General features: G+C 38.6%; 1 protein-coding gene across 1 annotated transcript in view; it reads left to right on the top strand.

Moving 5' to 3' along the window:
- The first annotated feature begins 19,899 nt into the window (after positions 1–19,899).
- Positions 19,900–25,283, top strand: part of LOC108574742 — a 7,716-nt gene continuing 2,332 nt past the window's right edge. The window contains exons 1-4 of the mRNA XM_017937373.1: positions 19,900–20,060; positions 20,348–20,349; positions 24,077–24,476; positions 25,030–25,283. The exon at positions 25,030–25,283 is cut by the window's right edge and continues 56 nt beyond it. Coding sequence (XP_017792862.1) covers positions 20,012–20,060; positions 20,348–20,349; positions 24,077–24,476; positions 25,030–25,283 — 705 coding nt within the window. The 5' untranslated portion in view covers positions 19,900–20,011. The remainder of the gene's footprint in view (positions 20,061–20,347; positions 20,350–24,076; positions 24,477–25,029) is intronic.

The raw sequence follows: 25,283 nt of genomic DNA, 5'->3' as shown, positions 1-25,283 counted from the left end.
ATAAGTCAATGGGTTAAAGGGTTAGTCAGGGTTGGGCATCGATCCACACAAGCCTGGCTAGGAGCCCTTGCAGGAGGCTCGCCGCCTGTTTTGCCTGCACCATTTGCTGGCTCACTGGCCATATCGATCTCCAGAGAGGCGAAGATCGTCCTGCACGAAGCTTTCTGTCGGTCGAGCGGGGCTTCAGGGCTGTACCACGGGGCTCGATGCCACCTGCCGCGACCTTGACCTACGGAGTTCCTCTCGCGCCGGCGTCGCGTCCTCACCCTCTCTTCTCACCGTTTCTCATCGCTGTTCTGTTCACCTTCTTCTGTAGACCTCCTGCGTCTCCCTATCCGTCTCCGTTTGATTATGAAAGTGGCCTAAGTCGTTTGTTTGCCGTCCTGAAGTATTCACACTTTTCCAGGCTACCCTATCTTCATATTTTATTGTCGTTATTTCTATATCGTAAATAGATCTGTAATACTTACGTGTAATTGCAATACTGTAATTGCATTATGCGAAGGTTCAAACTTATTATTTTATTTCTTCAAGCTCTACTTAGGTTGACAGGTAGTTAGGGTAGATAGATTAGTGAGTAGGTTTGGGTGGGGATAATGGACTCTTGGCGGAGCTATTTGTCGTTGTACTACTGGAATTATTGCAGTGAAAGAAAGGATTATGGTGTAAGGTTTGGTAGATTGGCTTAGGGTAGCTTTGGATGAAGCTAGAGGGTTTATGTCTTAGACCGTGAAGAATGAGATTTCGGACGATGAAAAGATTCTTGGATCGGACCTGAAATATAGTTCTTCAAGTAGAGTAAATTGAGATTGATCAAACAGTGGAACAGAGATTTAGAACGGCTCTGTAGATGACTTTGTGTGCTCTGGGTGAAAATCTGAAGCTTATGAAGTGTCCAGAGGAGTCTTGGATCATGGCGAATAAGACTTTGAACGATGAAAAAAATTCTAGGACGAGATTTGAAATATAGTTCTTCAAGTAGAGTAAATTGAGATTGTTCAGACAGTGGGATAAACGGTTGCAATGTTGCCTTGAATCTGTAGTTTATAAAGTGTCCAGAGAAGTCTTAGATCATGGAGAATCGGATTTTGGACGATCAAAGGATTCTTGAATGGGATTTCGCGCAAAAATTGTTAAAGTAGAGTAGATCAAGATTGATCAGACTGTTGAACAGAGGTTTGGAAGGAAAAATTCCCGCGATCTAGTTTACCAATTTCAGTTTCGTGATGGAAAACACAATAGCCGGACACCGATACATTGTTCTACGTTTTCAATGGTAAATTTTCCTCGTTGAATAATTTATACTGAGATAGGAATCGAGGGACTGAGCCCTGAGCAGGGTCGAGTAGCTTCACAGCTGGCAGAGATTCAGGATAGCAAGTTCGAAAAGGAAATCCTCTCGGATGATTTGTGCCCCTTACTTCCCAGGGATGATTTGCAATTCTCGAAACAGTGAAAGTTTCCGTGAACATCAAATGGAGTGTCTTCTAAGTGTACTCTTGCAGCAAATTTCAAAGATTGAACTTTTTCAAGTATTTTCTATCACACACGCGAATTACAAATGAAATGAAATCGAACGAATAAAGTCAACGCTGTTTCACGATTTTGTTGATGATTTTCCGATATTTGCAAACAAGGATGTTTACAGCAATCGTTTACACGTATTTACCTTTGTCGCCAATATCAGAACTGGAAAAGTGGAATTTATTCATCGACGGCAAACATCCAGGGTGCATAGGTGCTAAATATTCGTCGTCAAGCACCGCCGCTTTGCATCATTAGCAAATATCTCGTTTCATAATTTACAGTTCGACAGTTCGGCTCGGGAACTCGGTCAAATAATTAATTAACGATGATTTCACGACATATCTAGCTCGGTTTATAACAATTCCACACTAATAAATAACCATTCATTTGCGTTTCCATTTCGCGAAGCTCTACTCGGTAATTCTGAAAACCGAGTGGAAAATTCGCTGAGATTAAAAATTCAAATTCTACGAACAGCTTTCTAAAAATACCTCAAATATTTCTCGAAATTTATGTTATCAAATATTCCAAGGATTGAGTATATCTACATACACATATTAAGTTAATTAGGTTGTATTAGGTACCGGAAAGAATTCGTGTGGTATTTTTATCAGCGACAAACTCAAACCGAATTTCTTGTAGTTGTTCAGAAATTTAATGCATAAGGTTAGTGTCGGTGGCAGGTTTTATATGTGTATTTAGTTGGTCACTGAAATCCATTCCACAATCGTAAAAATTTATCTGCCACTTGTTAACTGAAACAAAAGTAGAACGAAAAAAGAAAGGATATCTGATGGGAAGTTTTACCACATACTCCTTATAATCCAGATCTGCCTTCTTATAATCAGTTACTTCTCTCGAGATCAAACGATCACGATAACGATGTCGAGATCAAAACAACAGTTAATTCCTTTATTACAAGTAAAATTTTTATATTATCGAAATGTATATACCAAAGTTTATAACGCGTTGGAAACGAATTATGGAAAGTAGTAGTGATTGCTTTGTTAAATAAAATTGTTCCAGAAAGTTTGGAATATTTGAATTTTATACTATAAATCCGTACGAACTTTTACCAATGCCTAATACTAGGTTAACACTGAAAAATCTTCCATTAGAAGATAGGTTTTCTAGAAAAATTTATATCAACGTCATTTCTCGAAATTATTTAACAATATTTATCAGGCTGATGGTCCAAAGTCCACTCTACTAAATGATAAAAAATTCACTTTCGAAACGTATTTCGTTTCGTCAAAAAAAAATCGTAAAGTGAGCATATTCGTTTGGTCCCTCCAGAGGTGTATGTACGTACGCATATGACTCATTGATCGATAAAATCAAGCTCGATTTTTGTTCCTATTCCAGCAAAATACCATTCCAGCGAAAGAAATCCTTTTCTCCGACGATTAACCGTCTAAAAATGGGCGTCCTCCTTATCCATGCCAAGGAAGACAGCCAGGGAATCCTTTGCGGCAGCTGCGTCTGTTTAGGGATTACGCCACTCTTACGAGGACTATAAATATGTCACAGGAATATTTTCCACTGGAGACACGTCGTTTTATAGGAGATTCTTTCCGCGGAAGGAATATCCTGGCACACGTTAAAAAAGGAGTAGATTTATTATCATTTAAGTTAACATTATCACAAAACATTTGTAGAAATAATTATCACTTATTAGTTATGATTATTAATTACCAATAAATTTACAATGAAATTGAATTTAATTGCAAAAATTCAATCTCAAAAGATTTGCTTCATAAAAATAATAGAAACCCTTCAATAAATAATAATATGAAAATAATTCAATACCCAAATAATAATAAAACTATCACATCAATTTCAATGGCCAACAAACTTCCCTCAAAAAAATAATAAAAACATCCGTTAGTGCAACAAAACTCTCCAACTTCAATGCCTGAGAATTCCATTCCAAAATATTTGCCTTAAGAAAATAACAAAAGCAGAAATCTTCAACATTGGTGCACTTTCTCTCTCCATAAACGTTTCTCCAGCACTCACAGTGTTCTTTCGTTGAAAAATCGATCCACATGGGTCGATCCTGAGCAATCCAACCTCGTAGAGATCGTCTTGAGTAACAACGACGGTGCAATTTTCAAAGCTCGCCCCCCAAGAGATTTCCGCGACGGCCTTGAAGCCACTTCCGGGAAACTCTTACGACTAACGGCGGTAAAATTCAATTTACCGTGGGCTAGATCGGTCCCATGGGCTTTACGACATGCCGATCACGTAAAGTGCCGAAGTCTGTTAGCTAGATCGTGGCTCATCGTTGTAGGTTCTTCCTTCATCCGGCACGCCTGGGAAGATCGAATGGACACGTCGCCATTCCGCAACTATCCTGCCACGTGTGGTTGATCAATTTTCGACGAAAATCGCGAGTGTGGGAGAAAGGAAGCCTCGGAATTTCCTATGGTTCGATGTTTGTTAACTAAAATTCCACGAAATTTGCGGGATATTTGGGGACTCGAGTGAATTCATCGTGCATATTGACCAGCTTAGTTAAAACGTTCTATTCGACAATTTTATTAGGGCGTTTTGAAAGATTTTGTTCTCATTTCTTGAGCAATAATTTATTTGTCGCAAACAAGGATTCATTTTTTTTTTTTTCGAAAAATAATGGTTCAGCAAAAATGTTAAGGCAACTAAATTAAGAAGGGCAGCATATTTGTAATAAAATAATAATCGTGGAAAGTGTGAAATATCTTTCTGTTGGACTGGTTCGAGGTTTTCATTTACAATTTTTCTTTTTTCGAAACACAGGAATACTGTGCTTTCTATTTTTCTCTCATGACATTTTTGTAATTTTTTGCGATATTGATATTTTTCCCATTTTCTTTTTTTTACCATGAAAAGTGTCAACGCGTGCTTTTTGTAGTATTTTTTCAGCACAGGACAGCTTAATTTTAAGAGTGTTTTCTGATATAATTTTATCGACACAAGTCTCCCTCGAATTTCACAACTTAGAAAAATGATGTGCCAAAAGTTATCAATCTTCTTTCAACGATATTCTTTCTTAGCTGTATAGAAATAGGTGTCCCATTCTTTAAAAACTGCTACAACTCACATTTTTGCCATAATAGGAAGTATAACGCAACTCAGAAAATGAAAAAGAAATTCAAAGAAAAATTGAATATGCCTTATTGGTTTGTCACAGATATTTATAAAACGAGTATTATTTTAAAAATTCACGCTTTAACAGAAATTCTCAAAAAGAAAATTTTTGCACGAGGCAACGTTTTCAATTGAATCATTTCAACCGAGCGAGAGAACGAGGCGTGATAGGAAGACGTAAGGAAGCGAGTTGTGAATGCCGCGGTGAAAAATGGGGACAAGAACGCGATGTATGAATAAGAAAATTGGAATATCATCCTCGTGAAAATAGCACCGTTCAACATTCACTCGTGCCGAACACCACTATTCCATCCTTAATTTCTATATTTAACCAAGTCTTGCTGTGCACGTTCGAGGTAATTCCATTTTCGAGAGATCTCATTTTCCTCCTTCTCCGTGAAGTAATTGTACTCGCTTAAAGCAACGCAAAGTCTGTTATCGTACGTCGAGATAAGCTCTCTCAAGGCGAAACAGATGTTCCAAGCAGAAACACACCGCAGATTTCCAGCGGAAGCTCTTCGAATTTTTACGAACGCGTTCTCTCCTCGTGCCAGGAACGAGCAAAATTTCTCCCCCTTTTTTTCTTCTCAACTAACGTTTCCCGCTAAATTGTGAGCTTGCGATAAGCGTGTTACGGAAAATGGAGAAGTTACGTTTGTAGATTTCACTGCATTGTTCCGCAGTGTTATCGACTAACGCGTCTCGTTTGTCGAACTTCAGGCAAACCGTCCGGTTTGCCCGTTTAAATTATTGGGTCATCCTGAAAGCTCCTGCAGTATCAAGGAAACGTGACTCCTTTGGAATTTATAATTTTCATTTCAAACAACCACTGGCTGAATTGTGTTCAAACGGATCCAAAGAGGGTTTGCAACCGTTTGGAGGAGATCTAAGAGAATTTAGAAGACATTCTGTGGACGTTTCGAGATCATTGAGGAGTTGGAGATCAATTGAATGCTGTCTTAAGGTCTTCCAAGGCTTCAAGACTATTTGGAGGCTGTTTCAGAATATTCAGAAATTTCGAGATCATTTGAGAAATCATCTAAGGTCTCAAAATCACTCGAAGAATATTTTAGAGGTTATTTAAAATTTCAAAGTCAGTTGGAAACTATTTCGAGGTTCTGCAATGCATCAAAGCTAGTTGGAGACTATTTCAAGGTTCTTTAAAGCCTCAAGGCTACTTAAAGGACACATTGAGACCCACAAAGACACGAAAATCATTTTAAGGCTGTCCTAGAAGTCATTCGAGGCTTCAAGGTCACTTAGAGACCACACAAAGGTCATTATGAGACTCTCCAAATACACAATACCTTATTTTAAATTGACGACTAATTATTTGCACAATTGAAAATTGTTCTCAGCTCTCAAACTCGTAATTTCTTGCTCCTCGAGGCGTGACACATTTTTAAATTGTCGAAAAACTAGAAATAAAAAATTTCGATGCTGAAATTGCAAAAGCGTCGAGTGAAGTTCGAGCATTCCCTATTTTCTCGCAGTTCAAATGGAATTCAGCTGCAACGGCCGCGGGAAAAAATCCCTCAAGATTGAGAATCCCCGTGCTGGGATTAAAGGTACATCCCGCGCAGCCAGAATTACCTTTTCAGCCTCGAAGATCTTTTCACCGGCCTTCCTGCTGTTTCGCGAATTTCTCCAGAGGCGCAGTCTTGATTCTTAATTGATATCCACTTAAGATTGTATTAATTCGCTGGAAAGAAGTAACTTTGGAAGATTACGTTACTGAACGTGCAGAGCATCCAGAATGACCGCTTGAACGCTTTTTAAAGTATGATACAGCGAGCGCCGGTAATTATCTGCTCCATTACGTCACAATGAATAATTATCTCAGAGTACTACAAACGTTCGTTAACGAACGCATTTGCCAGTTATCTCCTGAATCGTTATTAACGAAAGCTCTCGTTGTCGTCCGATATTTCTCGTCGAACAAACGAGAACGAAATTTCATACCAGTGTGCATCTACGTCAACGAAAGCAGAGGATTCAGGTAAAAAATGTTTTATTTCGTTCACTTTTTATCAAACGAACGAGTAGACGCGTAATATCCTCCATCCTTGTTCGCACATATCCAGTTACGATATTAATTAATTTCCAGAGAGCAGAATTGGTAATAATAATAATGTCCTTATGAATGGAACACAATGGAGAGTCGAATGGATATAAAAATGAACGGAATAAAAAAATGGAAAACCCGTTCCATTTGCATAACCTGATTTATTTTACAGCTAAAATGAAGACAAAATATCAATACTCCTGGCATTTTTCCATACAGTTTAGTAATTATCAAATTTTTGAAGTAAATAATTCTTGACACCCTAACTTTGAGGGCAGTTTTCACCCCCTCGATATAAATGATGCCTGACAAGAAAAAGTCAAATATTCTTTCGAGAACTACGTCATAGGTAAATTTCATCAAAATCGGTGAACGACACTTAGGAACGTTCCCTTGTAAAACTTACAAAATCGTTGAATCGAAATACACTCCATTAACCCTTTCATTACTATTGGCGCTGTTGGGAAATGGGTTTTAAATAAACTGTTTTCAACTTTCGATATTGAGATATTTTATTTTCTACGCGATGGAAGTGACTTCTTTCTATTTCAAATGTCTTTAGAGGACTAACTCTACCGGGCGCGCAGAGCCGGTAACATGAGGCACCGATGACCTCATTTAATAGGGGTGCGTTATCTCCTTTCTCATATAAACAGATGAGAAACCGCATCTCCGTTCATCACGGAAAGAGATTAATTTTTGATTTGATTTATAACAAAAACCAACAGGCGCCTTTAGGCGTTTCGAAAATTTCCTCGCACTGTACCATTTGGAGCCTTTCGATGCACTTCCACCTTAATGTAATACTTAATTCTATCCTTCACGCGCTTCCACCTTAATTCAATAAACGAAATTTTAAAACGACACGGCGAAAATAAGAAACTTTGCAGCAGTAGTTCAAAATTTACCATCAGTCACCCACGTTACGCGTTAAAATCTGCCGTAGCGAAAGGGTTAAGTAATCAACAAATGTATTTCCATATTAAGTAATAAAAAACTACCGTCGATAAACTAGACTCTGAGTTTAATCACTTATTATCATGGAATAGAAGACAATAGGAGACCTTTCATCAGGTATAACAACTCAGATACTTAATATATTTAAAATTTAAAAAACACGTCGTTACAAGAATATCGAAATTTACGAGAGAAAGAAATTTTGTTACACCGGGTACGCTAATTCGATAAATATACTTTCTTAAAATAAGTCAAACGTCTAAAATATTGAAAATAAGAGAAGAAATTTTTTGCAATTTGAATCCAGGAAATTTGGTTACTTATTATTACCGAACCTAATCATTTCCTCCGTAAAGGGAAACCATAAAAAAACTTCCCAAATATTTCTACAACATCCAAACAGAATGTTCGATCGTTGCTGTGAAACAACGACGGCGCCATTAGAGACACGAATGAGGGAGGAGAGGTGGTTGCAGGACTATTCGGTCAAGGACAAACGGGGTCAAGTCCTCAGGAAGCAACAGATAGCCTCCACGAGGCACGAGAGTATGCGAAGGAAACGAAAGGCTGCTTCGATTTTCTCTTCGAATCGCTGCTGCAGAGAGAATCCCTGGATTCCGGTGTTGCGCCAATAAATGACGCCGCCTACAGTCTAGCTGGATTATAAAAAGCGAATTAACGAGCCGTAGGGGCTGTTTTCCCCCTTGCTTCTCGCTTCCCCGAGTTTCACGTGCCACTGCTTTGTGCCATTTCGCTGGCTTTTTTGCGCGATTTAATTGACGGTTTAATCGACGATTCAGCGATCGTTTGGGTTTCTGGAATGCTAGATAATTTGGATAAAATAGGTTGGAGAAGAAGGTTGAAAAGGACGGTTTTTTGGGGGTTTGAGAATAATTTAAAAGGACGTGAAACACTTTAAGCACGTGAAATGTGTATACACGTTTTTGGAACAAATTCCTTAACAAATGTATGTAGATGATATTTTTAGGAACTTTCGATAATCTGACAAAAAACGTTATAAACAAAATTAGTCAGTGCTAGATCCAAAGCATGTTGCAGTAATAAAAATTGCTAAAACACAGTTTCTTTAATAAAAAATCGCTTCTATTTGGTCAGTATTTTTTTCAATTAGCGGCAAGTATTTTTTTAAATAAATAGTCGGTAAAAATGAATATTTTGATCAGTATAAATAATTAATTGTCAGTGTTAAATCGCATTTTGTCAGTACAATTTTGTTTATATGGTCGGTATTAATTTGCTTTTTGGTCAACAAAATTTCCATTTATTTAAAATACCGACAAATTATTATGTTCACTAATATTTTAATGAAAATACTGATGTTTTATTCTAAATACTGACCATTTATTCAAAATGCTGATTGAAAAATTTTTTAAATACTGACTCACTATAAGTAGCGGTCATAAAAATTCAACGATATCAGATAAAGTTGCACAGTAATCACAAACAGTCTGTTCTATAATGTTCACCAGTCTTTCTACCATCGTTCCAGTTTTTAAGTGAAATATATTATGTACTCAAAATCCACAAAGAAAAATAAGTAGATAATGAACTCCAAGAGAGAATATTTGTACATATTATTCCTGAGATATTCAAGAAATTGTTTATAAAGTGCCACATTGTAGAAAATGAATAAATAAACGAGACAAAATTCACAAACCAACTTTACTACCAGAAATTCCAAGTTGCAAATATTTCAAATGGCAGAGCCTCCCAAAATTAAACTGAATAAAGTATTAGGTCATCCCATAAGTAATGTCGTTTTTTAAGCTGAGTTTCGATACGAAAACAATGATATTTACATTGACTGTTATTTGCAAGGAACATTTGCCATTTTACAGGCAATTTTGTTAATCCCCTTTCCAAAAAAATTCTTATCTTTTGTATTAAGAAACTGATCTAATATTAACTTTAACTGGTCTGTGTTCTTGAAATATTAGTCATTTAAAAAGTTTTGCAGTGAATCAAGCAAATAGTAATCTGATGGTGCCAGGTCAAGAGAATATTATGTATGTGGTATTAATTCCCAGTTATGTTGTTCAATTTTTTTCATTGCTATTTTTAATATGTACAATCTAACCAAGACAAGAAGAAACATTACTTAAGTGCGACCTAATACTATCCATTAATAAAATATTCTAAGAAAATTCAATTACCTGCTTGAAAATTAAACAAAAAATTTGAAAAGTATTCCAAATGAAATAAAAATTTTTACCAAAACTCTCAGCCTCAAATCAACCCCGATTTCTCCCTTTTCTGTACAACATACCGATCAAGACAGACACGAAACTCGATCGTTAAATCCGTCTAGATCATGGATCCTCGATCACGTTACCAAGGATCACATGAAACACGCCAGATGGAGCCTACTGTGCGACACACTGAACACTCCAACAAAATGTCCGCTGACGATGGCCGCGGGCAGAGAAAGCTCGAGGCAGCCTCGAAGGCTTCAGCTGATATCGCGCCTCTTCTTCCTCTTCTTTTCCTTTCACCGTCGCGGCATATGTCACGCGCCAGGGCCGCACGATTTCCAATGGAATCGTGCCTCTGTGCCCTGATAACGATCGAGACGGTTTCACGTGGCGACCTCAAAGATCATCCGAAAGAATCTTCCGAAGTGCTTCTCTTCGCGATCCACCGACCTAACGAGCAGCCATTGTTTCTCGTCTTCGCTAATTTAAAGGATGAGAAAAGAATTTCGTTGTAATTCACATGTATGATCGTGTGAATTTTTATTCACGGGGAAGTGTTCCTCGCTATTCTTATGCAACTGGAAGTAGTTGATGGAAGGAAATGAGGCTGCACATCCTTGTAATCTATTTTTAAAAGGGAACCAATTTTCTTCTCGAAGACACGAGCTTCCGTCGGCTAACAGTTGCCACTGGGACGAGCTTGTAATTTCGGTTTCAAAGAGAATCAGAAATTAGCCACTCTCTGTGCTGTAGGTCGTTCAGATCAATATTTCAAAGTGGCACTCTTACTCGACGATATTTCAATTAATCGCGCGATCTCTGGAGCAGGGAGAAAAGAAAAAGTGGAGGTTTACTATCTTAAACGTGGCAAATTCGACGATTAAGACTGGGAAAATGGCACGTTTGCTTATCTGTTCAATTAACGAGGTCGTAAAGCGGCAGCAAAAATCTACGAACTGATGCAAGTCGAACGTTGGTCTCGTTTCATGCGACGCGAACCACGCTGTTATGGAAACGTTCATTAAAATGCATTAGATATTGTCAAGTGCGGTCGCAAGAAAGCCTGCCAGTTTCACTTCTGTGATACGTATGTGTATTGTTTGAAAAACGTTCTTCTCTGAATCTAGGTGAATTCGTTATTATAATCGGTGTGCCAAATTTGACTACCCTAAACATTCTTCACTTTCAACTTAACGGTAAAATAGAATATAAGGGAAAATTCGATCTTTAAATTATCTCTAACAATTCACAATTATTGTACATTTTCAACTGAATACCAGAGCACACAAGAAATCTATTAGGTTGCCCGGAAAGTTCATTTCGTGATTCAAGAAAAAATTGAGATAGCGACAAAAACCAAATGGTATTTTACTCGTTATTCGAAGAGAAATCCGATGTACCCCTAAAATTGCTCCTAAAGCGAACTATATTTTCTGCGGTAGAACGTTGCCACGAAAAATTCAACATCCTCGCTCCAACGCAGAGAACATAGTTCGACTTCTATCCATCCCTGTTCATCTTACAAAGAATTTGAGCAGTGCGTTGGATTCGCCTTCAACTTTTGTTACTATGTCAATTAGAAACAGATACGATGGTTTAAATTACAAAAGGAACTTTCCGGACAACCTAATATCTTCAAATTTTTATATCAAACTTTTCTGGCCTCGGTAATATTCGCTTCTGCGATTTGAATAAAGGATGCCTTAGAATTACGAGGATATTTTAAACGAATGAAGTTTTTTAATTCATTCATATTTTTAACAATTTTACGAATCTTCGCGTATTCGTTCATCAATAAAATATAAATTATTAAAAACAACTGTGGTGTCGTATCGATCCACGAATACGGGACTTGGATCACGACGAATGGAATGTCTTATGCTGAGAAACTAGCGAGAATCCGGAGTACAAGTTTTATTTTATTTATTGGTAAGGTACAAGTCTCGGCTTGTGATTCTACAACAGACTCCGCTGATCGTTTGGTGTTCGGAGGAAGACTGCTTGAAAAATTGGAGGAGTACAGAAAATGAGAGTGTAGGCGGAGTTAAAATCTGGGGGTAGAATATTGCAACGATAGAAATTCGGTGGTCTTAGGATATTTGCAAGAGGATAGGGAAAGGGTAGAAGTGGGGATGGAAGGTCGAGGTGGCTAAAGTTTTGGAAAATCCCAGAAGGAGAGGAAATCGAACATCGGAGACGGAAAAGACTAGGTTGCTAATTAGAGGATAGGTAGCAAGTTTTACGGTTAATTTGGTCTTAGGATATTTGCAAGAGGATAGGGAAAGGGTAGAAGTGGGGATGGAAGGTCGAGGTGGTTAAAGTTTTGGAAAATCCCAGAAGGAGAGGGAATCGAACATCGGAGACGGAAAAGACTAGGTTGCTAATTAGAGGATAGGTAGCAAGTTTTACGGTTAATCCTCTGCGTCGAGGCTCGGTCAGGGCCGTTTTGTCATTTTTTGGGAACAACGTAGATACAGAGCACAGAGTCCCTCTTATGCCAATACTGATTGTACGATTCAATAAATTACAAAAAAATTCGCAATACAATTAAAATGTAATTTACGGTAATTTAACGATATCTATAAAACAATGATCACCTACAAAATGTAATTTAAAGTTTTCGAAATTTCCCGGATGTCAGTCTTTACTTCAAACCTAAATTTAACTAAAAAATAACTTTTCATTATTCTCTTCCCTTTCCGACACATTGAGTCTACTTCTCTACACAAAAAAATGAAAATTTGCGTAACTAAATAAACATTTCTTCCAACAATTTCCCAATTTAACACTAGATGTAACGAAACGCTGATTACAAAGGTACCTCTTTCACGTTGTAACGTTAGCAACAAAGCTACAACCAGGTGAAACAAGAGGAATCAATTAACGATCGCGTTACAAAAGCTTCAAGCGGTACGAGTGAGCCGCCAGGATACGTTTGCCACGCGATTGACTCGTCAACGGCGCGTTTCATCGAATTAACGGACCCATCGATCAGAATTTCGCCCCCTGAGCGCCGTTTAACGGTGCACAATGCTCGCGTGTGCACTTTTCGAACAGGTAAGGAGCGTTCATTAGCATTCCTTGTGATCATTCCTTTAAATAGACACCGCTCGAAGGATAACGGACCTCGATTTTCCGCTGAACAAGTCGAAGTGATCATCGTCACGCGATAAAAACGAGAATCTTTCACCTCGAAGGACAGAGCTGGACGACATTTCTTTCTCTTCTTTTTTACTCGCCGTAGAATAACTTAATCATTCGTAGCGAGTCTCGTGAACCGCACGAGAGAAGTGGAGGATTACACAGGGTGTCCCGTTTAACCAGAAACGGGATCACTTTTCTGTAGATGTAGTACATAGTGGAGAAGACATCGAAGTTTAGTTAATTTTCTTTTAATTGGAACGCTACATATTTCTATTCTTAACCCCTTAACCTGTGACTCCTTTTCTGACTATGCACCTAAGCGTCAGCCATTTACTGTTTCAATACTGTCTCAAGTAACAAAAGGTAATCTGTTACAGATTAATTACATTTAGTAATCCCCAGTCTTACAAATTAATACGAAAGTTAGAAAATAGGTTTAATTTTTCTTACTAATGTAACCATTTTTGTCACATTAGAACCAGAATCTCTGTCACGAGTCTGACTCGTTGCTGTAGGTTAAAGGGTTAATATTATTAAAATTCAACGAAGCGCCAAATTAAGTCATTCCGTTTTATGGAAAGTTGTAAAATCATGAAGAATGTAGCACAGTCAAGTAGAGCTCAGGAGTTTTCCCCTGGAAGCAATGCGGGTCTGATTGGGTCATATCCCCATAAATCAACCTTCTCTAACACAATCATAGAAATCGGGCATACGTATTTTCATTATTGGCCAACGCGATATCATCGACGAATCGGATCGTACAATGTTGCGTGAAGGGAGAGTCAAACGATGCGAACGAAATGCCCCTCTTGCCCTTTTGCTGCCCTGGGGGCAAACGATGCGAACGAAATGCCCCTCTTGCCCTTTTGCTGCCCGGGGGGCAAACTCCTGAGCTCTTAGCTGGCCGAAAGCATGCGACACATGTTGACCTGACTCTTCACTACTTTGCGATTTTTCATAAAACGAAGCGACTTCTTATGCCATATCCTTGAATTCGTCTCAACAAACGCTACCGTATGAATAAAAAAATACAGAGATCTGTTTAAAAAAATTAACTTGAAAAATTATTCAGACCATCTAATATCCCCCTATATGCCAAACAACTTTTGTAAGAATATTTTTTTCATAACTTCAATCCCTCGTGAGATATTCCATCGAATCCAGTTAAATGGAACACCTTCTATAATTTAGCACTTTAATCAACTAGTTCCCTTTTCATGTCGTCAGCCTCACCTTTCGACGATTCTCTTTAAGAGGATTCGCGTTGCTCGATGGTTGATTTTCAACGATAGGAAGATTCGTGAATTTCTGAATTAAAAGTAGTTCCTTCATCTATTATTTTCATCGTCTTCAAAAATGTTTTTCTGTCATTTTCAGGTATACTGAAATATTTGTAGATTTTTTGTTAGACGATAAAAGTATTCGTGCATTTTTGGATTTCGGCATTACATCATCGGTCCACAGGGTATTAAAAATATTATACTTTCTTCTATTATTTCTATCGCCATACTAAATTTTCTTGTCATTTTTGGTACATTAAGATTTACAGAATATTTGAAGATTTTTCTGTAGGCGATAATAATATTCGTGAATTTTTGGACCTACATGCTTCACTTTTGACTCTTATCATTTTCATTCCCACCCAAACTTTTCATCGATGAATGAAGAATTTCAAAAATTATTTTAATCTTCGAATAATCTCTCGAATATTTTACAATCATACACTTTTCTCAGATGCAACCCTCAATTTGTAGAATTATACAATTATGTTTTACGATGGACAATGCAGATCCTTATCGTCGATCGCTTTCTAAATACACCTCACGAACGTCGAATAACTGAGAGCACTAATCTTCAATCACTCGATCATCGAGATGTACACAGAGAGAAAATCTGCACTTCCTTCTTCTATCTGTCAATCTGAATAATCTCCACCGTCAGAGATACACGAGTCTCGCGAGAAAGTGATAATAATAACAATCTTAAAAAAAAAAAAAAAAAAAAGGAAAAGATTTTTCCAACATAACGAAAAGAACAACGAAAGACACATAAATGTTGTTTCGATTACTCTACCGTTCGATTGTCTCTTTCAATCTACAATCGCTGTTTCATTTTCTTCGATTTTTTTGCGCGAAGGGAAAATAGCTTGGATCGGTCAGGCGAACGATTTACCCATTTGAATAATCGAATAATAGAATTGTTGAGCACGCACACTCGATTTCTCAGCGACGACGTTGCTTCTGCCTCGCGCAAAGGGCAAATTCCTGCGGCTGAATTTAACGGAATAAACGCTGAGAGGAGGTTAGGTTCGTGTCGTTACACAATGAAATTTCGATACGAATACACGTGAATTCGTGACGCGGTATCTTCACGGAATCGGTGATGTACTCAACATGGTGTAGACAGAAAAACGTGACACAGGCGATTTCACTTTTTCGACCAACGTTTGATTTATGAAATGTTACAACTGACAATGAGCTTCTAGAAACGTCACAATGTCTCTAACAGACGGCTTATTAGCGGTTTATTCATGAGCTAGTGTCACTCAATTTTCTCATTTATCACGATGTTTAACGCTTTAACTGTATGCTAATGTGAGACAAAATAGGATGAAAAATTGTCCTCCTTTCAGTTTCTATAATTTTCACTTCTAGATAAAATTGCAAAAGATTAAATGTTGAAGAACCAACGTGAGATGGCAAAAATGGAGAACGAAATAGTGTCGCGAGAATTTAATATTTAACCCTTTGAAACTTGAGTAATTTTCCTTGACTTTCACTTGGGAGGAAATATATCGAATAAAATAAGATTCGACTCGGGTTAGTTGTAGGTCGATTTCAAATTGAAAGGGTTAGGAGTGTGAATGAGTGCCAGTGCTCATTCAAGCGTCGAGGGGTTAATAATCTCTACGAAAAATCATTTTGGCAAAGGGTAAATTCCATCGAGTGTGTCTACGATCGTATTTCGTATCACGAGCGATCGATTCGTCTGGCAACCTGTTGGCAAAACGGTCGAAAGATTCAGGAGTGTTGGCATTTACGTTGACGACGATTCGATGGACGACGATGGTGCAACAGGCGCGTGCACAGACTTCGTCGCCTGTCCCAAAATGCCACGCGAATGGCCCTTCCTCCATTCTGACATTTTCGTCACAGAAAATCGTGCATGAATGGGTTGAAGAATTTTCTGTCCTGGTATTCCAGTTCCAGTTTTCTTCGAGCGGTTTGAGAGAATACGATGGCGAATTGTTGCAATTTTTTTCAGCCGCGAGGTGAATTTTATTTTCAATTTTTTTGGAATTGTAAGATTTACCTTTTTGGAAAAATTTGTAATGTAGAGCATATACACATACGTATTATTCTTAAATAAAATGTTCGTTTGGTAACTTATTAGGCTTAGGATTGAAATATAATCCTATGTGATAGCCTAATTTTAATTTTTGAGTGAGTGAATTGCTGGGAATTTGAAGATTTGAGTTGAAGTTGGTGGTCATAAAATATATGAATACTGTTTTTAAATAAAATATTCGTTGGTCTTATAGAGATAGAGTAATTTAATTGATCCTTAATTGATCCTTGTTCTAAGTGATCTAAGTATGAAATTTGTGAGTAATTTAAACCCTCCATTGAACTATTCACCTAGTAGCAATTTATATTAAAATTGAAAATTAATTACGTAATTAATTATTACGAAAGACGAAATTACGTAATAATTCGAAGACAGAATAGATTAATAATTTATTTTTTATATCAGTTTCGTATGAAATTTCAACACTATCAATGATTATTTATATTAACATAAATGATAATAATAAATTGCCTAGGATTCGTTATTCCACGGTTTCAACACTTGCAAGATTTAAATTGATTATTACAATTTGTACACATACCTATACATCAATAGATAGTAAAATATTGTTACGAAAGAAAGTGAGAAATATGAGACACACTCGAGACTAACATTCGTCTTCGTCTGAACCGTTCCAATTTAAGTATTAGAAAAGATTAATCTAAAAAATTACTTACACGCCAAATTTCATTCTCTCTCTTCCCCTAAATAATCCCGAAAACGTATCTCATTGAAGACAAAAAGCGAGATAAAAAGAAGCGAAGGTGAGGCAAGTGCAAGATCCTTGTTCAAACCTCGGGCAAGTAAACTCGTTAATTATTTCGTTGGTGAATCATTCGCGACAACGACATCAAATTAGGAGGACAAACGGGACGCGATATGGCCCAGAATCGCAGTCACGTTGCATCTACGCCTGAATGAGTGCAGTTGCATCCGAGTCTCGTTTCACTTTCGATGCAACGGAAAACTTCTATTCCCTCTCTGTACCATTACGTAAAAATCCTACCAATTTCCCAATTGCTCGCCTGACCGTGTTTCTTCTCCGATTCATGTTTCGCCAATTTAACCGAAGAAGCAGGAAATCTTTCAACCTATGTACGTACGTATTGATTTGAAAGAGCTCCGGGAAATATAACGTGTACACACACGGGCTTCGAAGAGATTTAATTTCCGGTGGAAGAGAAGAGCACTCGTGAGTCCAGCCGCGTTTACGATAACGCTGGATGCAGCGCTCGTAAACACTATATCGATCGTGTGCACTCGATTTTATCGCGTACGATCCCACCCTCCGCGAAGGCAAGAACGGTGTGAAACGAAGTTATTGCAATTTCGCGGGCACGGGAATCGCGATGGTAAATTCGAACAGAGAGAACTTTCGACTCGTAAAATTTGGAAGAAAGTCCAGAGTTATGAATAATTTCGATTCGCTAGCTTTTTTTAAGAGACTTGCTGGCGGTAAATCATCTCTTCACGCCGGAGAAGGTGAATTTTACTACTCGAGACTGGGAATCGGTTACTTCGGTAATGTAGCCTTCGATCGGTACCATATTGTGCGATCTTTTCGCCAAGTTAAGTAAGAAAGAACGACGGTCATTTTTTGGTTAATCGCTTATTTAAGAAGAGCGAGTGATACCTTTTTCTTCAAGTTTCTCACTTTTCTGTAATCTGATTTTAATGTTTATTGTTGTATAATGATATTTGGAATTTTTTCAATTTATTACGAGATAAAGAAATAATCTTTTTACGAAACTTTGTATCAGGGAGTTTTCTGAAGTTTATGGCTATCGTCATCTACTACTGTATTAAATTTTCTTGAAATCTTTTCTTAACCTTTTCACAAAGTTTACTACTAGGAACAGGAAGCTTTGAAATTACTAATTATTTGATAATTAGCTACCAAGTATGAAGTACGTACCTAACTCTATCATTCCAAGAAGCTTGCCAAAAATATAGAACTACTGCATGCTACAAGCAACAAAAGATTTTCTCAAAATGTAGCAATTTTAAGAATTTCTCACAAGACATCTTAGTATACGAATCTATTGAAGAATTTGCTACCACTTCCAGCATCAAACATAAACCAACGAGTTCCTCTATGTAGGAAATTCTTACAGGAGGTATCAATTTCAAGAATCTCTGGAGAAATATCTCGCTACACAAATCTATATGATGCTTAATAAAAAATGTTAACACCTATATAGAACTGATAGCAGAGTATATCATATTCAGAAAAGTATTTTATCTTGAAACAGTCACCACTTGTTCACCATCATTGTCAACACATTCCTGGAATTTTCATTTCTTCAGCAAAGCAAGGAAAAGAAAATATATACACCGATGCTGGTATGTATTTGCCTATCCATTTATTCACAATGTTCTTCATGTCAACAAGCTACTTCATTTGACCAGTTTCCAACGAAGAAATGAAAGATTTCACTTGTTTTCTATCCTTTATTTAAACAGAATATAATTCCACCTCAAAATTTAACACATCTTTGAATAAAGAAAAAAACAAGTAGATGAGTATTTATATACTCATGAGGGATAGTGTACACGTACAAATTCTCCATACACGCAACCAGTCAAAAGTTGGGAATTACTGTGTATTGTAAGGCACTAAAGTTTCCAGAAAAAAGTTATTCTCAAAATCTAAAGAAATCTCAAATTTTCTCACATACTTGAATAAGCAAGGAAAGTAGATGAGCAAATACTTATGGACGGTAGCGTACATGTACCAATTCTCCATACACACTGTCAACTAAAAGTTTCGAATCATCGTGTGTTGCAAGTTATGCAAAAATTTCCAGAAAGGAGTTAACTTAAAAAATGTTTCATTACTCAAATCAATTATTAGTTACTATTGATTTCCACAACATCCAGAAGTGGTATTAGCTTCAATGTTGATGTAAGTCGTCAAGTAGTACCAAACTGTATAAAAGAAACTTATTGTCATTTCCACAAAACATGAAACACACCAATACCACTCACCGTCCTAAATACAATACGAAACCCTCGCAAAAGTCCCCTCAGAGTTATTGCATGAAATGCATTAAAATCAACTCTCATCGCCATAACCTAAACGAGTGAAAACCCAAAATAATGGTCCCACGGGCGAGACCATACATAACGAACATAACACACTCCTACGCCATTGCATCCTGGGAGTCAGGAGCGAGGCAACGGGTGTCGGATCAGCGACGATCGCTGAGGAAAGAGGGGGCCATCGTGGTGGTGGTAATATAAGGCCCGCGGAGTGGCGGGCCTCAGTCAGTCCGTGAGCGGTACCTACGCCTTCAAGGTCCGCGTCCTTGAAGCGAGAGAACACGTCCTCGATCCGGCTGATCCAAGGATTTTCATCCAGGGTGGCCGCGAGCGTTTGCACCGATTGATCTCTATCACAAACTACACTCTATCCCTCTTTATTCCGGAAGTGGTGACTCGTCGAGAAGCATCGTGTTGCTCCCCTCATCAAGTAGAAGAACACTTCGATTACTATAAATTTCCAAGATTCGAAACAGAAGTGAGAAGAAGCAAGTAGAATCAGAGACATACTACCCGTGGAATTACACAGGAAACTCGTGAATTGGTATCTTCATCGGGAACAGGAAGAGCCGTTCCTTCAACGAGGATGAAGACCTCGTTGGGGCTGCTATGCCTGGCAGCCATCGTTCTCGTCGGTGAGTAAAGAGTTATTCGGCGATCTTAGAGCATCGATGATTAACACGTTCGCTGCTAGCAGAAAATCGTGTGGAACCAGATCGTGTGCTGCCAATTTGTACTCTCAGTTAGACACGTGATTTTCATCAGAATTTTCGTGGTGGTAGGTGTCGATTACGTAAGGGTAGTATTGACTTTTCACGTCGGTATATCATCTGATACAGTGTCGACATGCTGTCGACAATGGCACACAGGGCAAGTTATTCTGTGTCGACAATGCTTCGACGGTGGCAGCGAACGTGTTAAGAGGTTCGTTAAGTTGGACGAGTTTATTTATCGAAGAGGATGGTATAATTTGAGGAATCGTTTTGTGTACACCAGAGAGAGCTTTAGGGTAGACTGTCCCAAGTGTAGAAACATGGCAGCGAATGGGAATATGGTGGCACTCGTGATTCGAATTCGTGCGGGAATTTTCAATATGGAATTGAATTTCACCTACTGTCGTTTGCTGTAGGAGTTGGTGTTTCGTTTATCAATTAGTAGACGAAGATAGGTTACTTTTTTCTTGAAAATTGATCTCGTCGATGCGGTACGTGAACCACGTTGCTTCGTGTTAAGAGATCGTTCGTTGCACCATAGAGACCTTTCCAGCCATATATACACCCGAAGCGGACAATGGGCTCCGTTGCTTATCGATTACCTCGAAATGCGACGCAACAGAGTGAGACTCGTGGTGGAAAAAAAAAAGACAGATACTGAATCACCGCGTGAAATTTGGAATTAAGAGGTAGAACTTGAGGCGCGTTGCTGGGCTTGGAAATGATTAGAGGAGAATTGTTCCCTATGGTGTAGATTTTCCAGAGCTTAGAAACGATTAGAGGAGAATTGTTAAGAATCTTTCTCTCGAATGTCAATTTTTCAAGAATTGAAAATAATTGTCGGAGTAGTGTGAAAATTTTCTAGAGCTCGGAAAGAATTGGAGAAGAATTCTTCAAAATTTTTCCCAATGGTGTAGATATTTCAAAGTTTGGAGATAATTACAAGAGAATTCCCAAAAATTTTCCCGCGTAGCGTAAATTTTCCAGAGCTCGGAAGCGATTAGAGGAGAATTGTTGACAATTTTCCTATGCGGCATAAATTTTCCACAGTTCGGAAATAATTACAGGAAAAGTGTTAGAGAACGGTTTTTTGGTAGTGTAGATTTTCCATGGTTTCGAAAATATCAGAGCAGAATTTCTAGGAATTTTTTTACCAAAAATCAAATTTGGCGTAGATTTTCCAAAGGCGGCTAGAAAGATATACGACAGAAAATCGGCCGGAGTACGATTCTGGCGGTCGCCAGAGACGACAGGTTGCATAAGAGATTAGAGCGTGAAAGCCTCTGGGTCTGGTTGGTCCCGGATGGGTGACGTCACTGCCGTGCCCTGAAAAACACAGGGGTGGGGGGCGCAACTTTCCCCGTTTGTCGCGGCGCTGCGCTACGCCGGCACCAGCCCGCGGGACCAACGGGATCGTGGTGCCTGTATAGATCGACCTCAATCATTCATGTTCAATCTTTTCAATTAACTTTCAATCGCGACACTTTGTCTGTAGAATGTGGAAAGTTTTTTTCAAACGTCTTTAGGTTACTTTAACTGTCAATTTTTTGGACGTATAGTAATCCACCATTTAGGAATGTATTAGTTTTTGATTGTACAATTCTTTAATTATGGACAGATCTGTAGAATATTGGATTTTGGAAAAGATTTATAGGTGCTTTAACATAAATTTCGTGGGAGCTCGTTGAAAATAGTTTGAAGTACTACTTGCTCTCACCCAGGTTTTAAGTCGACGTATAGGATTTTGTAAAGTTAGAAATTTAGTGAAATGCGTTTTATGTAGTGATACTTGTTTCGAACCGGTTCTCAGGTTGCCTTTGATTGTGGAAATTTCTGTTAAGTGTTTTAAAGCGAATTCACTGAAACAGTGCTAAAATCGGTTTCAAGGCCTTGATACTCTTCTTTTCAATTGCTTTTCCATTGTGAAAACCCCTGTAGAATGTCAGTCTTTTGAAAAAGCCTGTAGATGTTTTAACGTGAATTTGAAGGCTAAAATCTGTTTCAAGAATTGATACATGTCCTTTCGATCGATTTTTCATTGTGAAAACACCTGTGGAATCGCAGGTTCTTAACGAAGGCTGTAGAAGCTTTAACAGAAGTTCAAAGATCCATCGAAGTCTAGTTGTTTTATACTCGTTTCGTTGTAGAAATTATCCTTCAACGTGTATCGCTAATTTAGAAACTAGTTACGAACTACATATCCCTCGATAGAAGTAAAGAATCACCCGCTCGATACACGGAAATTTCAATATCACCGGTCATAAGTTAACTCGCACCTCCAACTTTCGATCAACCTGTAGAATGCCTGCATTTCAAGGAGATCCGGTGATTAGACTCCGCCGACTCCGTTAATCCGTGGACTTCTCACTTTCTTCCGTTCACGGCTGTGCAAAACTTGACATTCCGCTTTTTAAAATTCCTCGACAGTTTCACTTTATCTCACCTCTTCTTTGTCAACAGCCTCAATTCTCTCGTACACTGAACACGTGAAAATCCTCCACTTGTTACCTCTACACAAATTACTTGCTTTTCCTCAAAGGAACGTTCCGAATATTCCCCGGTAAGCTTCCTGCTCGCCAAAGCCTCTCAAATCCGCCTTTCAGTACGAAACATCCTCAGAAGGATTCAACTTTCTCCCAAAGAGGCAACAGTCTCGTTCGTTTTACAGGAACGAGGAGCCGACTCCTCGTCCTCCTGATGACGCACCGTCTCATTACGCCAGGCGACCTGTAATTTCCATCGCGAAACCGTAGAAGACAAAAGGCACGTTCTAATATCGTTCGAAAGGCGCGAAACAGCTTTCTCCGCTCGGTGTATAAAATTCACGCGCCGAAACTGCAAATAGAGGAAAGCAACACACGTGTTTGGCCGCGCGCTAAAAATTGCACCGTTTCTGCGTCCACTTTCTCGACAGGCCCGACCGTTTCCGCACGTTCGAGTTAGCCAGCTCGAAACGAAAACAATGCTTTTAGCCACGTGTCGTGAATTCCTCAAGGGGCTTCCTATTTACTCGAAAACGTAAAAACAACGAACGAAATGTTGCCATTGAGGGAGCAGACAAAAAAGGGAAAAGAAACTTCCACAGTCGGAGACAGGAAAGATGTTATAAAATGATTATTGAGAGAAAGAGAGAGAGATTACGTAAGGAAGATAAATATTAGCCAAATCGTGTATATTTGTGTCTGTTATGTAAATAATGGTATTGATTTTCGCTTCCGACTGACTCGAGCGTAAGAAATCGAACGTTCGCGATTAGTCTCGATGGTAAAAAGGTTCCGAGAGCAGATCGTTAGCACATCGATTGCATAAATTCTGTGTGCCTTTTTTATGCAACACGCACCAGAGAGAGGAGAGATTTTAACTGAGGAATTACGAGGATCGCGTTTGCCTAATCTTGTGAAATGTATATACATATAGAGACAGAAAGAGAGAGAGAAAAAAAAAGATTTCAATTTATATTTTAGGTTAATGTTTATTCCTCTCACGGAGGAATATTCGATGACTGGAAGTAAGCGTAAGTCGATGCTGCATTGACGTTAATTCCGCGCTTTCCATAACCTCGCGACTGATATCTTCTTAGAGATTACGCAACAGTTTGTGTGTCTCTCGAATTTCACCAAAGACATCCGAGTGTCGTTAAAGAAGCATTTCTACTTTGAAATGTTGACTCTAAAAGTGGGAAAGATGCTTTCCAAAAATATCCAATTACCATACAAAGCGTCAGTTTACCATAAATCATGAGAACAAACTGGGAATAATGCGTCTCTTATAGAACTTTCACACACTGAAACTAATTTAATTACCCTTCCGATTCTCTTAATTCCTCGATCTTCACAATCTTTCCTTTTTACTCGAACTCCGGTAATCGTCAAGATCGCACAATTGTTTTTAATCATCTCGATGATCTTAATTCCCTCTAAAAGAAATCCATTTTTTAGGGATCGAATCGAGTGAAGAGACAGGAAGCAGACAAAAAAGAAGAGAGCTTCGAGAGTGAGATCTGCAAGGACAAGGATGCAGGAGAATGGTTCAGATTGGTGGCAGGAGAGGGTGACAACTGTCGTGACGTAATCCAGTGCACCAGTTCTGGTCTCCAGGCCATCAGGTGTCCAGCAGGATTGTACTTCGACATTGACAAGCAGACGTGTGATTGGAAGGACTCTGTGAATAATTGTAAATTGAAGAACAAGGAACGAAAGGCCAAGCCTCTTCTCTACACGGAAGAACCGCTTTGTCAAGATGGCTTCCTAGCCTGCGGCGACGGTTCTTGCATAGAGAGAGGCCTCTTCTGTAACGGGGAGAAGGATTGTGCCGATGGATCTGACGAGAACATTTGCGGTGAGTTTTTAAGAGGGAGAATTCGTGAAAATTTTCTTTTTCCGAGAGGAAAGAAATTTCCAGTCTTTTTACAAAGAGAGAGTACTCGATTTTTTCTACCAAGAGTAAGAAAAAATTCGATTTCTTTCACAAGTCTAGAGTGAAAGTTGAAAATTGATATTGGGATGATCTTGAAAATTTGCATAACTGAATGAAATTTACATTTTCACGAGTGATATTCCACGAAAATTTTACTTTTACATAGGAGAAAATGAGGGAAAATTGAATTAATGTCAAGTGATCCTTTTTCAAAATTTTGTTCCGTCATTTTTTCCTCTCTAAAATAATTTAACCCTTTCGCTCCGGTGCACTTGTGAGAGAATGCGCTCTCGCTATTTGGCGCTGATATAAACCGCTGGCATTTCCATTTTCTCTTCTATAAACTTCGTAATAAAGGTTATTGCGGTAATTAGAATCACTTTTTTCACGTCCGTTCTTCGAGCGAATGTGAGCGAAAGGGTTAAGAGAATGAATCGCGAGTAAAGGGAGCATTGTGGACCCTCGAAAATTGCAGACATGGACAACGACCCTAACAGAGCTCCACCATGTGATCCGTCGGTCTGCGTCCTCCCTGACTGTTTCTGCTCGGAGGATGGTACCACGATCCCTGCTGATCTTCCTCCCAAAGACGTTCCTCAGATGATCACGATCACCTTCGATGACGCCATCAATAATAATAATATCGGCTTGTACAAAGAGATCTTCAACGGGAAGCGGAAGAATCCTAATGGTTGCGAGATCAAGTCTACCTTCTTCGTCTCCCACAAA

Source organism: Habropoda laboriosa, unplaced genomic scaffold (genome assembly GCF_001263275.1).
Source record: "Habropoda laboriosa isolate 0110345459 unplaced genomic scaffold, ASM126327v1 scaffold225, whole genome shotgun sequence".
NCBI classification, from domain to species: Eukaryota; Metazoa; Arthropoda; class Insecta; order Hymenoptera; family Apidae; genus Habropoda; species Habropoda laboriosa.
The sequence above is the reverse complement of the archived record's forward strand: the minus strand, read 5'-3'. Positions and strand labels throughout refer to the sequence as shown.